Source organism: Alternaria atra (genome assembly GCF_907166805.1).
Source record: "Alternaria atra isolate CS162 genome assembly, contig: 23, whole genome shotgun sequence".
Taxonomy (NCBI): Eukaryota; Fungi; Ascomycota; class Dothideomycetes; order Pleosporales; family Pleosporaceae; genus Alternaria; species Alternaria atra.
In genome coordinates, this window is record NW_025091321.1 from 3,485,537 (window position 1) to 3,497,955 (window position 12,419).

At 52.4% G+C, this 12,419-nt stretch overlaps 2 protein-coding genes across 2 annotated transcripts; both read right to left on the reverse strand.

Moving 5' to 3' along the window:
* Window positions 1–517: 517 nt before the first annotated feature.
* On the reverse strand, window positions 518–9,180 carry ALTATR162_LOCUS4711 (uncharacterized protein; the record flags this gene model as incomplete). The annotated part of the gene is made up of 9 exons (XM_043312326.1): window positions 518–1,782; window positions 2,376–2,400; window positions 2,457–5,343; window positions 6,368–7,023; window positions 7,133–7,372; window positions 7,425–7,916; window positions 7,970–8,489; window positions 8,542–8,842; window positions 8,895–9,180. 9 exons carry the CDS (start codon window positions 9,178–9,180, stop codon window positions 518–520), a joined length of 6,672 nt encoding a protein of 2,223 aa, XP_043168261.1.
* Window positions 9,181–10,391: 1,211 nt separating this feature from the next.
* On the reverse strand, window positions 10,392–11,569 carry ALTATR162_LOCUS4712 (uncharacterized protein; the record flags this gene model as incomplete). The annotated part of the gene is made up of 2 exons (XM_043312327.1): window positions 10,392–10,561; window positions 10,615–11,569. The coding sequence occupies 2 exons, from the start codon at window positions 11,567–11,569 to the stop codon at window positions 10,392–10,394; spliced, it is 1,125 nt and encodes a 374-aa protein (XP_043168262.1).
* Window positions 11,570–12,419: the final 850 nt, after the last annotated feature.

Consider the following 12,419-nt stretch of genomic DNA (forward strand, 5'->3'; position numbering starts at 1 on the left):
AACGAAGACGTGTATTTTTCTGATTTGTCTGCCAGGCCAGCGTATAAAGAAGCTCCTTATTTTTTTCCCGAAATGGTACCTGGGTAAACTGTGCCCTGAAGGTATCCGCTGTGGTTGCAATAAAAAAAACTTACAGAACACAACATAATGTATCCCCCTGGGGCACACGTCGTATGTTGTGATTGTCTCTAAGGGAAGGATGTCTCTGCCTCGTAGAGGAAGGACCCAACATTTTTATTACACCGCTGAATACACACATCCTGCAATTAAGACACCCTTGACGTTTTGTTCCTGAAGTGGAATAGGAGACGCACTACTCGTGTCCTTCCACCAGGCTTGACTATGGATGCATCCATGCTTCATCATCGTCCTCGTCCTCGTCATCTTTGTCACTATCCTCCTCCTCCTCCTCCTCCTCCTCCTCTTCTTCTTCTTCTTCTTCTTCTTCTTCTTCTTCTCCATTCATCATCCAGTTGCTCACGAGAATTTGCTCTGCCATTGCATCAACAAGCATATATCAATCAGCCTGTCCATCACCATCCATCTCATCTGCCTTCAAGTCCTCAAACTCGCACCCAAGCTCCTCAAAATAACCTTGCATCTGATCATGCGCGAAGTAGTTCACCACTGCACCCCAAGCGAACATGTTGGCAAGCTCTTTCTCCCACACCGGTAGCGGAAGGCTCTTGATATCTCCTTTCCACCTTCTCCTCCAAGCCTGTCTCAGAAGCTGACAACAGTAATGGAAGTACAGGTAACAAGCAGCAGGCCTGGATTGAAGACTACAAGCTGGGAACAGCAGTTTGATTCCGTCGAGTTGACGCGTTGTCAGGTCCTGGCCTTTGGCATCGGTAAGAGCCCAAAGGTCCAAGGTCACTCGACCATCGTCGAAGATGTTGATCTTGTATTCATGTGGATGAGTGGTCATCCACGATGTTATTTCGCCTTGTGACCTGAGATCCTTGGTATCAGGCACGGTGGCCATGGGTACATTGTCGAATAGCTCCTTGATATGGATAGGCAGGAAAAGGCCATTCGCAGAGGAGAACTGATCGTTTTCGGACGAAGATCCGTAGATAGCTGTCATTAACTCCTGACCCAGTTGCCAAGCAAAAATGTGCGAAGCTGTAAAGTGCGATTCATGTTCGCATTTTCCGGTGAAGGTGTTCCAAACGTGCTTCTCATACATGCCTCCCTTGGGATCGCGCAACTCCTGGTCTTTGATGATGTCGCACCTGAAGTTGTAACGTGTGAAGGCATCTTTGACGTTGACGTTTAATGGGAAGCGATCGTAAGGTTGCAGGAAGAGCCTTGGTAAGTTGCCTTCTTGATCGCTTACATCTTCAAGCTCAGCAACACGCTTCTTGTAAATCCTCTTCTTCATGTCCCAACCCCGCAGGGCTTCTAGCAAGGATTGTGCTACGTCTGAGTTTAGAAACTCCGCAGAGGCGTAATTGTCGATATCGTACTCGCTGGAAGCTTTCTCGAACCGAAGTGCAATTAACGACCATCCCGTACTTGCATATTCTACTACTCTTTCCCAGTAATTCGGATCGCAACTTGACTTCGAGTCTCCTTCCTTCTTTATTCCCTTGACACTTTCTCTATTATGCCATATTTCCCAATCGATGTTTGACATCGAACTCATCGTTTTACTGCTTCGCCACTTTCTATCGGAAGAGTCGGGCAGATACGTACTAGACTTGAGGTCCTTGAAGGGAGATGTCGGCTTCTTTGACTTTGAATTATCGGTTGGACCAGAACTGATAAGGAAATAGAAAGCTTGAAGTTGAGCCACAGAAGGCACGCATTTATGTCAAGCTGTGCGCATATGACTCTTCGCGATCACGTTCGTGGTACCGAAAGTACGAACCATGGGAAACCATGGTCAAATGTTCGGAAATATAATCCACTCTCAGTAGGCATACACCCAGTAGTCTCCCGCCATGTTGACAATGTTGAACATCGATCCCGACAGCGACTGATGTCTCCTCCTGGCTGCGGGTTGCCATCTCGAACTTGGAGAAAGAGGGGCAATGTCAGAGCTTGGTGCTGGCAAAGACGCCTTCCGACCCTTCTCTTTTTCTCATCACTTTACTGCTACGAAACCAACAAGCTGTAGACTGAGTTGCTTAACGTTATTATGTTTCTTGCATTGTAACTCCCCAATTATCCGATATGCTACCAGAAAACGCCCAAACAGCGCCTTTCTCCCCATACCCAAATGCCGCAAATGCCAAAATGTTCAGACAGTATGCAAACCTCCCAGCAAAACGGGTTCGGCAAGCAGGTAACCAGTACTTAGGCCTTCAACCTCCTCTCTTCACAGCGCATACAAACAGGATCCTGACTTTCTCCCCTGAGGAAATACCTACCATCTTCAAAGGGCCCAGAGCAACACTAGCACATAAAGTTAGTGAAAAGACATTTCAAGTCGAAAGAAGAGGAGGACTTACCACACAGACAAAACAGCCAACATGCCACTCAGCCCCAAGCGCCTTGACAACAGTATCGGTAACAGGTTTCCTACACCCCTTACACTTGGTGCTATACCGATGCGTATGGCAATTCACACACCAAGCATACCCATCTTTCTCGACAAAGGGAGTCGTGGAATCGAACGGATCACCACACTGAGCGCAGAAGAAATGACCAGCATGCCATTCCGCGCCGCAGGCAACGATAACCTCGCCCTCTATGGGTGTCTTGCAGCTCTTGCAGCGCGGGGAGAAGAGCTCGTGGAAGTCGAGATGGCAGTAGAAGCGTGGAGATTCGTCGGTGCCGTCGTCGTGCTCGAGACGTGCCATGTCATCTGCGGTAGGGTGGGAAGGGAGGTAGGGGATGTCGGCGCCAGAGAGACGGGCGCGGATGCGGTGGACGCGTTCGGCGTGTTTGTTGGAGGGTTCCGGGTAAAAGGCTACGCATTCGAGGTGCTCGCCGCATTGGTAGCAGGCGAAGCATTCGGGATGGAAGCGGGAACCTGATGCTGAAACGATACGACCTGAGATGGGGAGTGCACATTGAGTACAGAGAGCGCCTGTACGGACAGTGGTTGGTGTCCAGTGGGTGCGAGGAGTGGCTGTGCCGTTATAGCTGTGGGACTTGTTTTGAGCGTTCGGCACTGGAAGTGGTCGTGTAGAGGCGGCCGGGCCAAAGCCTTTAGGTGTGTTTACGTTGATCGAAGGCACTGAAGGGCTGACCGATATCGAAGGAGGATTGTTGTTGCGCCCTCGAGTAGAGGCTGGGGCCTCATTGACAGATATGGTTGGTATATCAGGAGTTACATTGATGGATGGTGTAGTTGATCCTCTCCTCAGTGCAGGTGTTTCGCTCACGGAGATGCTTGGGATTGGAGGAGCATTGGTTCTTGACCCACGGCTCGGCGCCGGTGATTCGCTCACAGAGATCGATGGGATTTCGGGTGTCACGGAGACTGAGGGTGTTGTGTAACCTCGTCTCGGAGCTGGAGATTCGCTGACCGATATGCTGGGGACAGGAGGAGTGGTCCCTGTTGGCGGCGCATACGAGCTACGACTAAACGGACTCTTCCTGGCTGAAATTGATGGGGTCTCAGACACGGAAATAGAAGGAATTGGTGGTGCTGGTGTGGTCCTTGAACGCGCAGGAGCTGAGTCAGATACGTTGATAGTAGGTAGAGGAGCAGGGGAAGGACGAGTCGGTATGTTGGCTTTCCTCAGCGAGCTTGTCAGTGGTAGGGGTTTCGCTTGGGCTGGAGGGTCTTCGTAGATGTTGATGGTAGGTTTTCCTTTTAGACTAAATCGCCCAGGCGCAGGAGTGGAAATAGACGAGTTGTTAGCCTCTGGAACCACAGGCGGTCTCGGAGTGGTGCTTCGCTCTGGTACGTCTGGTGCCAGACTGACTTTAGGCTCTGAAGGAACGTTGATCTCTGGAACCGTAGGTGGCCTTGGAGTAGTGTTTCGCTTAGGCACATCTGGCGTAAGACTCATGGTAGGTACAACGGGTTCGGTATCGGCGTGCTTCAGCGGAGGCGGGACAGACTTGGTTGGGTTCAGAGGCCGTGGTGTTAGATCAGGCGTAGTTGATATCTCCTCTTTCATCTCGATTACATTCCAGTCTTTCTTGAAGGAAACGATTGGTCGCCCTGGAGCATCTGAGACAGCCGTAGGAGTGGGCAGCTTTGCACTGCGGTCCTTTAGACGAAACCCAGTGGCAGCACGGAGCTCGTCGCTTCTTATCTCCTTGCCGTCCTTCATCTTCACTTCCGGTTCATTCTCCGCATCCGCCTTGACATCCTCTGCTGGCTTTGGCTCCGCCGAGTTTAGTGTGTACGCCGCATTCCTAGATTGAGTCGGAGGGTTCTTCTGTATCTCGTAGCGATCGAAGCGTTTGGATGCCATGGTAGGGTCCGTGTTGGACCTCACCATGGGGTTCCCCTTGATGGATTGGAAACGCATGAAGGGATTGCGCCGTATGCCCAATGGTAGCTTTTCGGATTTGGATGGTTCGGCAGCGGCGGGCGTAGGTGCAGGAGCAGACGGTGCTTCCTCTTCGGGTTCTTCGTAGATCTGGTCCTTGGGGTTGGAGAAGAGACTCCCGCTGATCGTTCGGCGCTGTCCGCTGCTCCTTCGTCGTCCTCTAAAGTCTGGGAGGTCTGAAATGGCTTTCTTTAGTGCTGTTGACTCGTCCTGGTTGCCCTTTATGTCAAAGCTGCTCTTGGTAGGCGACGTACTGAAGCCTGCATTCCCAGCGACTGATGTATCGGTATGGCTTCCGGCGCCGTTGCTCTGTAAGCTGCTACTCCTGCTCCCTGACGCGGCACTTCCCACCGAATGTCGCTTCCGCAGTTTAGAATTGGCCCGCTGCAGATCCTGATCCTTCGGTTCGACGCTCCGACTCCTCTGCGCGCTGTTCTTCCTGGCCAGACCCGGATAAGCATACGGTTTGGTCGGACTGGCGCCAGCCGCATGGGGATTGCAATGCTTCCAGACCAGTTCCACAGCTTCGTCTCGTGCCGCCTCGAATATCTTGCCCTCTTCCTGCGCGAGTTCCAGGTCCTCCATGGCAACGCGAATAGCTCGTGCCTCACCCTGCTCCGCCTGACGCTGTTCCCTCTCGCGGTATGGCACGCTTGGTGTTCGTGATGGCGACGACGACCTCGACGTGTCCCGCCCGCGTGGTGGCTGTACCAGCGGCCTTCCAACATTGGCTACGACTTCATCTATGCTCATCTTCGATGTTGTTCGGCTGTGCGACTTGGGTTCGTGCGAGGACGAGGGGCGTGCATCGGCGTCGACAACGGGATCTGTGAAGGTGCGTTGTAATGAAGATACGTTGGACGAGTCGGACATTCGGTTGTTGGATCTGCTCGACCACGTATTGAAATGTGCGGGAGCAGGTCGAGCTCCGGTAGGGCGTGCGGGGCGGTTTGTACGAAGATCTTGGAGATAGCTCTCTACATGCCAATGGTCAGTATGGCAGTTGGAGATGCATGTCGATGCTTCCTACTCATTTGGGACGGCGAATAGTAGGCACCAGGCCCTGGCGACGAAGCACCTTCCCTTTCCTTGGACGTGAACATTGGGAATGCACGCTGGCCTCGGTGTTTACTGCTCTGTTTGTACTTGTCGAAAGTATTGGCGCGCCGATTGAGAGAGCTAATTCCTAGCTTGGGAAACAAGGATAGGGAACGATATGTGAAGAATAGAGGATTAATTGTACGACACCAAGCTGCGAAAAAGCGGTGGTGATGTGGTTGAGCTGCTGCTGGTAGCTTCTCTATTCGCTCGTTGCCCGGCAACTGCGACGTGTGACGCTGGCTGACCGCTCCCACCCCATCATCCCTGCAGCCGCATTATCCCCGGAGACCCTGACGATCGAATACAGGGCCAAGTATCGAGATCATTATTTTGGGCGCAAAAAAACAATGAGTTCGTGCTCGATGAACAGTCTCGTCAATGCGTTTGTAATTTTCGATCCGAAGTTGCTCCGTCGATATACGTGTCCGGCCCCACGCACGGATCCGGGGAAAGATCAAAAGTACCCAGGATGATACCTGGGTATGCCAGTTCAAGTAGTGTAGATAATAATGTACAATTTCCGGTTCTGGAAGCCTTTCTAAAATGACTTCATGTCGTCCAAAACCGTCGAGGCGACGTACTAACAAGACATGCGAAGTCAGTGTATGCGCGACCGAAGAGTCAAGTCCAACCATGCCACCAACACCTAGTCCAGATCCAATCAAAGCGAAAGTGGGTATCCTGCTATTTCAATACATTCATTTCCTGAATGTCAAATCTTATCATGTTCCAGTCGCATTCCTCGAGCGTCTGTCCTAGGACTAAGAGACTCCCATCCCATCGTGACACTTTCCAACATCGAATCCCACGATGCGTCTGCCATCGGTGTAAGTCCTGTCCCAGCGTTCAGCGCCGCGTATTCCCATTCGTTGCCCATCACGAAACCGTCGTTGTAACTTTCATTACCCATGCTCCCGGATGCGCCAAAGTTATTAGCAGGATACGTTTCGCTGGTAGCCACAAAGCCTGGGAAGCCGGTGCCAGATCCCATCGTCGGCCTTGCCATCTTCGGGGACGCTCGATATGGAATGTTGTGCTCGATTGGTTGACCTGGAGAGTAAGAAGATTGTGATGTCGAACCGCCTCGTGATTGTGTGCTTATTGTTGCCGGGCTGGGCTGATCGACACCTCTATCGCCTCCAGAGAGGTCCATCTCGTTCCCATCATGGAACGCGAAACCGGCAGGAGTAAAGTCTTGAGTGGCAGCAAATCCTCCGTTTGAATCAAACTGAGAAGGCAAAAAGGCCGCGTTCTGGGTATTCATGTCGATACTGTTGATATTGTGAAGGTGAAACGGCGGGGCAGGTATATTGTTCGAGTACTGCGTATTCGATGTTGATGCTGGGATGGGTGGGACACCGTTTCCAAATGTATTGGTGGACGCGGTTCGATTCTGCGAATTGTTTATGTTGATCAACGGACTACAGTTGATTTGCGGATCAGAATGGATCGAAATGACGGTAGACTATGGGTTGGGGATTAGCAACTTACTTGGTAGGAGTGTGAGTTGGAATGTGGAATTGATTCCCAACCCTTTCGCTCAAGCTCTGAAGACTCTTTGGACTTTGACTTACTTTGCCCGTAGACTGTGCTGATGGCTGGTTACGCATGCCTTGCAGGCCCGCACCTTCCAAGTCGAGATCTAGCTGCACTAAGAACGACTCTGTGAGTGGGTTCTTCCGACGAAGGGCTTCCATAGCTTGCAAGAGAAATTGCAGCGAGGAGGTCATTTGCTGATCATTCGGCCGGGTCTTGAGGTACTGGACAAACACTCTTGCTGCCACGTAAATACAGAAGGAAATAAAGGGATTCATCTGCTCAGGTCAGTGGACGTCAACCACCCGTTGTGACCAAGACTAGACTTACCGTACCAAGGTCCATATGGCTGACCATGCGCATTATGGAAGCAATTTCTGCTGCTGCTGTTACGCATCGGATCTTACTTTCATTGCTGACGCTTGCTGGTAGCCGGTACTTGTCTGCCTTGAAGATGGCAGCTTGATGGAGACATATTGCCGAAGTATGGATGCACATATTTGCGAATGTGACGTTGGGATCCATTATACCGGATGGTAGACGGAGATGATCCGGTAGACCCAGTGACGTTTGAAGAAGTATACGCTCAATGTGTCGGTGTCGGTTCCAGAAACCACCGTTGATATCGTCGTCGTTGTCATCTGGCAGAGGCCGATGTAAGTGAAGTAAATTGCGGCCAAACATCGCAGCTGTGAGGACGATACCGCCGAGTGCCTGGAGGTTTGCTATGCCATTAGGATTCAGAACCTCTTCCAGTGTCCCTGTTGACATCGGTCTACTCTTCTCGAATGCCTCGTCGCTTGCTGGTAGGTTTGTCATGATCTAAATCAGCGTCAGCCTTGGCAGAGAGGTAATAAGGAGAAGTCTGTCCTTACGTCTTTCTCATCATAGGTCATTGGCCAACCAGTTCCAATACTTGCATATCGGTCAACGCAAAAGGTCAGCCAAAAGGTTCTCCGGCGTTCCTCACGCTCGGTCCAGTCCTTGGGTGGAGCTAGGCATTGCTTCACATCTAGTCCGACACCATCCAGGCGATGTAGCTGCATCATCTGAGCTAGTCTTGAGCCTCTCCCGGATGACAGCCAGGCCCTTGGGAAGTACATCTGTCTGAACTCATATGTAGCCATCAAAACCCACGTCTGACAATGTGCAAGGGTAATGGTCGACTCTCCGTGGCCCTTCATCTCATCCATTTGCGCATATTTCCTGGCACGTTGGTAGAAGTGTTCTTGTAGCGCTTCGTATTTGTCGGTGATGGATGCAGCGAGGGTCCACATGATGTATCGCAGGCAAACTGGCGGCCGCATATGAGGAGCCAGGTTTAGAGCGGCGAGGAATCGTGGTCTATGTATGATGGGCATTGTGAGATGGATCTTGGAGAAGTATATTTGATACCTGGCAAAGTGTTAGTAAAATCACCATATTACAGGTTGAAATACCATCGTACAGGTCGTCCATAATTTCTTGGGGCGGTAGAGGCTCCTCGAGCCCAAGCCCTATCATCTCCCATGAGGTCTCGGTCTCCACATCGTTTCCTGTCGCGCCGACATTTTGAAATGGGCCTACGCCGGGAACTCTGGATGCACTGATTCCTACTGGGGCACTGCCTGTTGCGTTGGGAACGTCTCTAGAAATCGGCAGCGCTTGGTTTATGGTGTTTGCGACGTATGCGGAAGCGGAATTCTGGCGCGGGGCTTCTTTGCTCGAGTCGGCCGTGTCTTGGGTCTTCAGGAGGGTCTCGACCTGCTCTGTAGCCCATAAATCAGTACAAGTGACGAGCAGAAGTATGCGCCCACTTACGCAGTCGTTGTTCGAGCAGCTTCACGTAGCCACGCTTGGGTCCACTTTTCTTGCGGACTTCGTCGTAGGCGCAATCGTGAGATAGTCGCTTGCAAGTGGAACATGTCGGCCGGGCGCCGTCGCAACGCAACTTCCTCTTCCTGCACAGAACACAAGCGATCCTTTTGACTTTATTTGACTGGTCCTGCTGTGTTTCCTGGTTGTTGGTAGAATTCGTCTCTTGCGCTTGTTGGGAGAGATCATTGAAGAAACTCTCGTCTGGCGATTCAGACCCATTAGAAGCCATGTTAGCGATTACTGAGATCTTTGAAAGTCGAGGAGGGATCGTAGATCCACGTTGGACCAGAGAGACCGCCCCCGCGTAAGCACGGTTCAAAGGGATTGGGGGCCTTCCAGCTAGCCGTTTGGATTGGGAGATTTGGCTCAACCCTACGCCGGCGGTACAACGGGCGCTTATGTTGGGGTATCGTTGTCGGTCAAGACAATCTTGAACATGCGTGGGTAAGCAGCGACGGTTGGTGCCAGCACTAGGGGCGCGATATGCCTCCAAGGTGGATGCAAGAGTAGGTGGTCAGAAGTGTATGGGCTAGTGGGCATAGAACAATTCATGGCTGAGCTTCGCACGTCTGTGTGGTCTCATCTGCAAGGTCGTCCGCGCAATGCGTGCTGCCTTAAGCGTGCTGCAAGACGTCGAGCATCTGGACTAATTATGGCGGATCTCCCGAGCTCTCTAGCTAGGATCAACCACAAGGTTCCCTTACCTGTGCTTTGGCAGCTAGATATGATTACTTCCATATACAGGTAGCTTTACGAATTTTGACAGCTGTTCAGTAACCTGAATCCTCTTTGCCTAGATATGTGCCGTCCAATGCATGTGGTTGCCGTGTGTCTGCAGCCCTGAACATGCAGCATCGCCAAAGCGGCAATGTGGGGCAGTAAGTAATCCAGCCCAAGATGGGTCAGAATGCGACCGATCTTCGTGCGCCGTCTTGTGTCATCAACCCAAACATCTGGTAGTCAGCTTGAAACCAGATATCGGTCTGTCAGCGGCTGCATCGGTAGTAATCAGAAAACCGAAGTACTTGACAGATATGCGCAAAGGTATGATTAGTCAAAATTAATGAACGATGGCGCCTTTTCCTCGTTTTTCGTCCCAGTGAAGCTGACACAGTAGATCAGGTTCGCCCAGACCATGGTCAGCCAAGTGATCTATGCAGGCTGGAGAAGGCGTGGTCGTGAGATTGCAGAAGAGCCGCAACGTGCAAAGTTCCGACCTCCGAGCATGGACGCTGCTGAATACAGGTCAGCGTCGATACGGCCGAGAAAACTACCGAATCACGCTGCCAAGTCAAAGTCCCTACTTGCATGAAAGAGCGCAGTTCGAGAACATGTCAAATCGCCTGGGCAGTAAATGCATGTTTGATAGTCGGTATGCGACATGCGACTACAAGATATAGTACAGCTCCATCTTGAGCGTATAGTACACCGGCTGCTACCCTACTTTGACCTCCGCTTTCCTTGGTTACGTGGTCGATCTTGAACAAGGAAAGTGTGCTTGTTCCTCTTATGCCTTGTCTTGTAACCTCCCTTTGCTGGAGTGCCCCATGGACTGACGGGGTGCACGTTACCCTTTGATTTACCACGACCACCACCGTGAGGATGATCAGCTGCGAGATGTTAGAAGACTGCAAGTTGGAGCTAGACAGATGTAAGGACTGACCTGCATTCATGGCGAGACCACGGACCTCCGGTCGCCTTCCTAGCCACCGTGAACGACCGGCTTTTCCGAGTGATGTGAAATGTGATTGAGGATTGCTGGCAACGCCAATGGTGCAGCATGCATCTGCGCTGACTTTACGGATTTCGCCGCTCATCAATCGAATGATAACGTGCTTGATCTCTGTGCTGCTGCCCTTGTCCACCTCTTCCTTGTTCACAATAATGGCGTATGTGCCTGCACTACGGCAGAAGACACCCCCACCTTGTGTCTTGGTGCCCACGTTGTACACTTGAGAACCGAGAGGAACCATGTGGATGGGAAGGCAGTTTCCTCGTGCCGCCGTCTTCGCGGCCAGCATACCGGGGTCGATACCACCACCCATGCTTGCAATCAGCTCCTTGGGAATACCGCTCCTGTAGCTCTCCACCTCATCCCCCGCCCTCATGCCATCTGCAGCGATGATGTACGACTTCTCTCCGGTTGCCACGCGGGTGATGAGGGCCAGATGTGAGCTCCGGTTGGGGTCGTATTCTATCCGGTCCACGACATGCTTGCCAGGCAGATAGCGCTTGTAGTCGACGATGCGTATCCTCCTCTTGTGTCCGCCACCTCTATGCCTCACCGTGACTCGTCCTGTGTTGTTCCTTCCTCCCAGATGCTGCCCCTTGCGGGCAATGGTGAGCTTGAGGTGCGGGCGTCCCTTCCATAAGTGGTCGTTGACGGGTCGTTTTAGATGCCGCAGACCGGGAGTGCGGGGCTTGTATGTGCGTAGAGGGATGAATTTCTCCTTTCGTGTTCCTTCCTGTTTCAATACGCCGGCGTCGGCAGCCACGGTAGGCTGTATCGATGGGGGAGGTTTAACGTCGATGGCCTGGACTTGTGCGTAGGTGCGGGCAGACAGCAGCGCCCTGCCCAGTCGCGAGGGCTGGAAACGACATATCCGCGGCTGCAGCATTCTCGTCTGGTGCAACTGGGGACACTAGATGCTTCACGCTGTTGCAATGGACGCCTGCTGGATGGCGTGCAGCTGCTGGACATGTCACGAATAATTCTCAAACCCGCCGCAATTGGCTAGGCCGGCCCGGGGTGGGTCTTGCTCGCCGGGCGCGATGTCCCAGCAACAACGTGTGTCTGCTTCCCTCGCCCATCACAACACGCCATCTCGACCATCGCTCTCTCCTTTGCGCTGCACCTTCCAGAATCCCATCCTCGCCATCTGCTTCTCGCCAGCGAATCGCCTCATCTTACAACACGGGCAAACTTACGCGTTGGGACCTGGCGTCATCTCTGGTAAGTTCACATACGCGCCTGTGGGGCGTGCACTGTTACGCTCTGCCAGCCTCGAATGCGATTTTGGCGCGTGGGACGTGGAAGCCAAGCTAGCCTGCCCTCGCTCAAAACACACAACATACCCTTCCTACTTCCCACAACACACCTTGGTGCCCACCTTTCCTTCGCCCATCCCCCCCATCCACCACCTCCCGTGTACAATTGTAGCTGGACCTCTACCCCGTCCACTCAATTCCCACGCATCTCGCGCTCCAAGGGTTCGTCTCCATCTCGCCCGTCACGTCACTGTCGCTGCCGCACCCCAGAGAGCGTGGTAGAGCAGCCAGCATTCGCGAGCATCGGCCGTGGTTCTGCCTGACAGATTTGTGCATGCACACCGCGGCTCTTGATGCTCCCGTCTTGTCAGCCTAGACACGCGCTTTTTCAAGCTTCATGGAGCTCTGCTGACACCTCAAAACAGTGTATCAAAACAAGTCCTACATACGCCATTACATACTTCAGATATACTCGAGCAC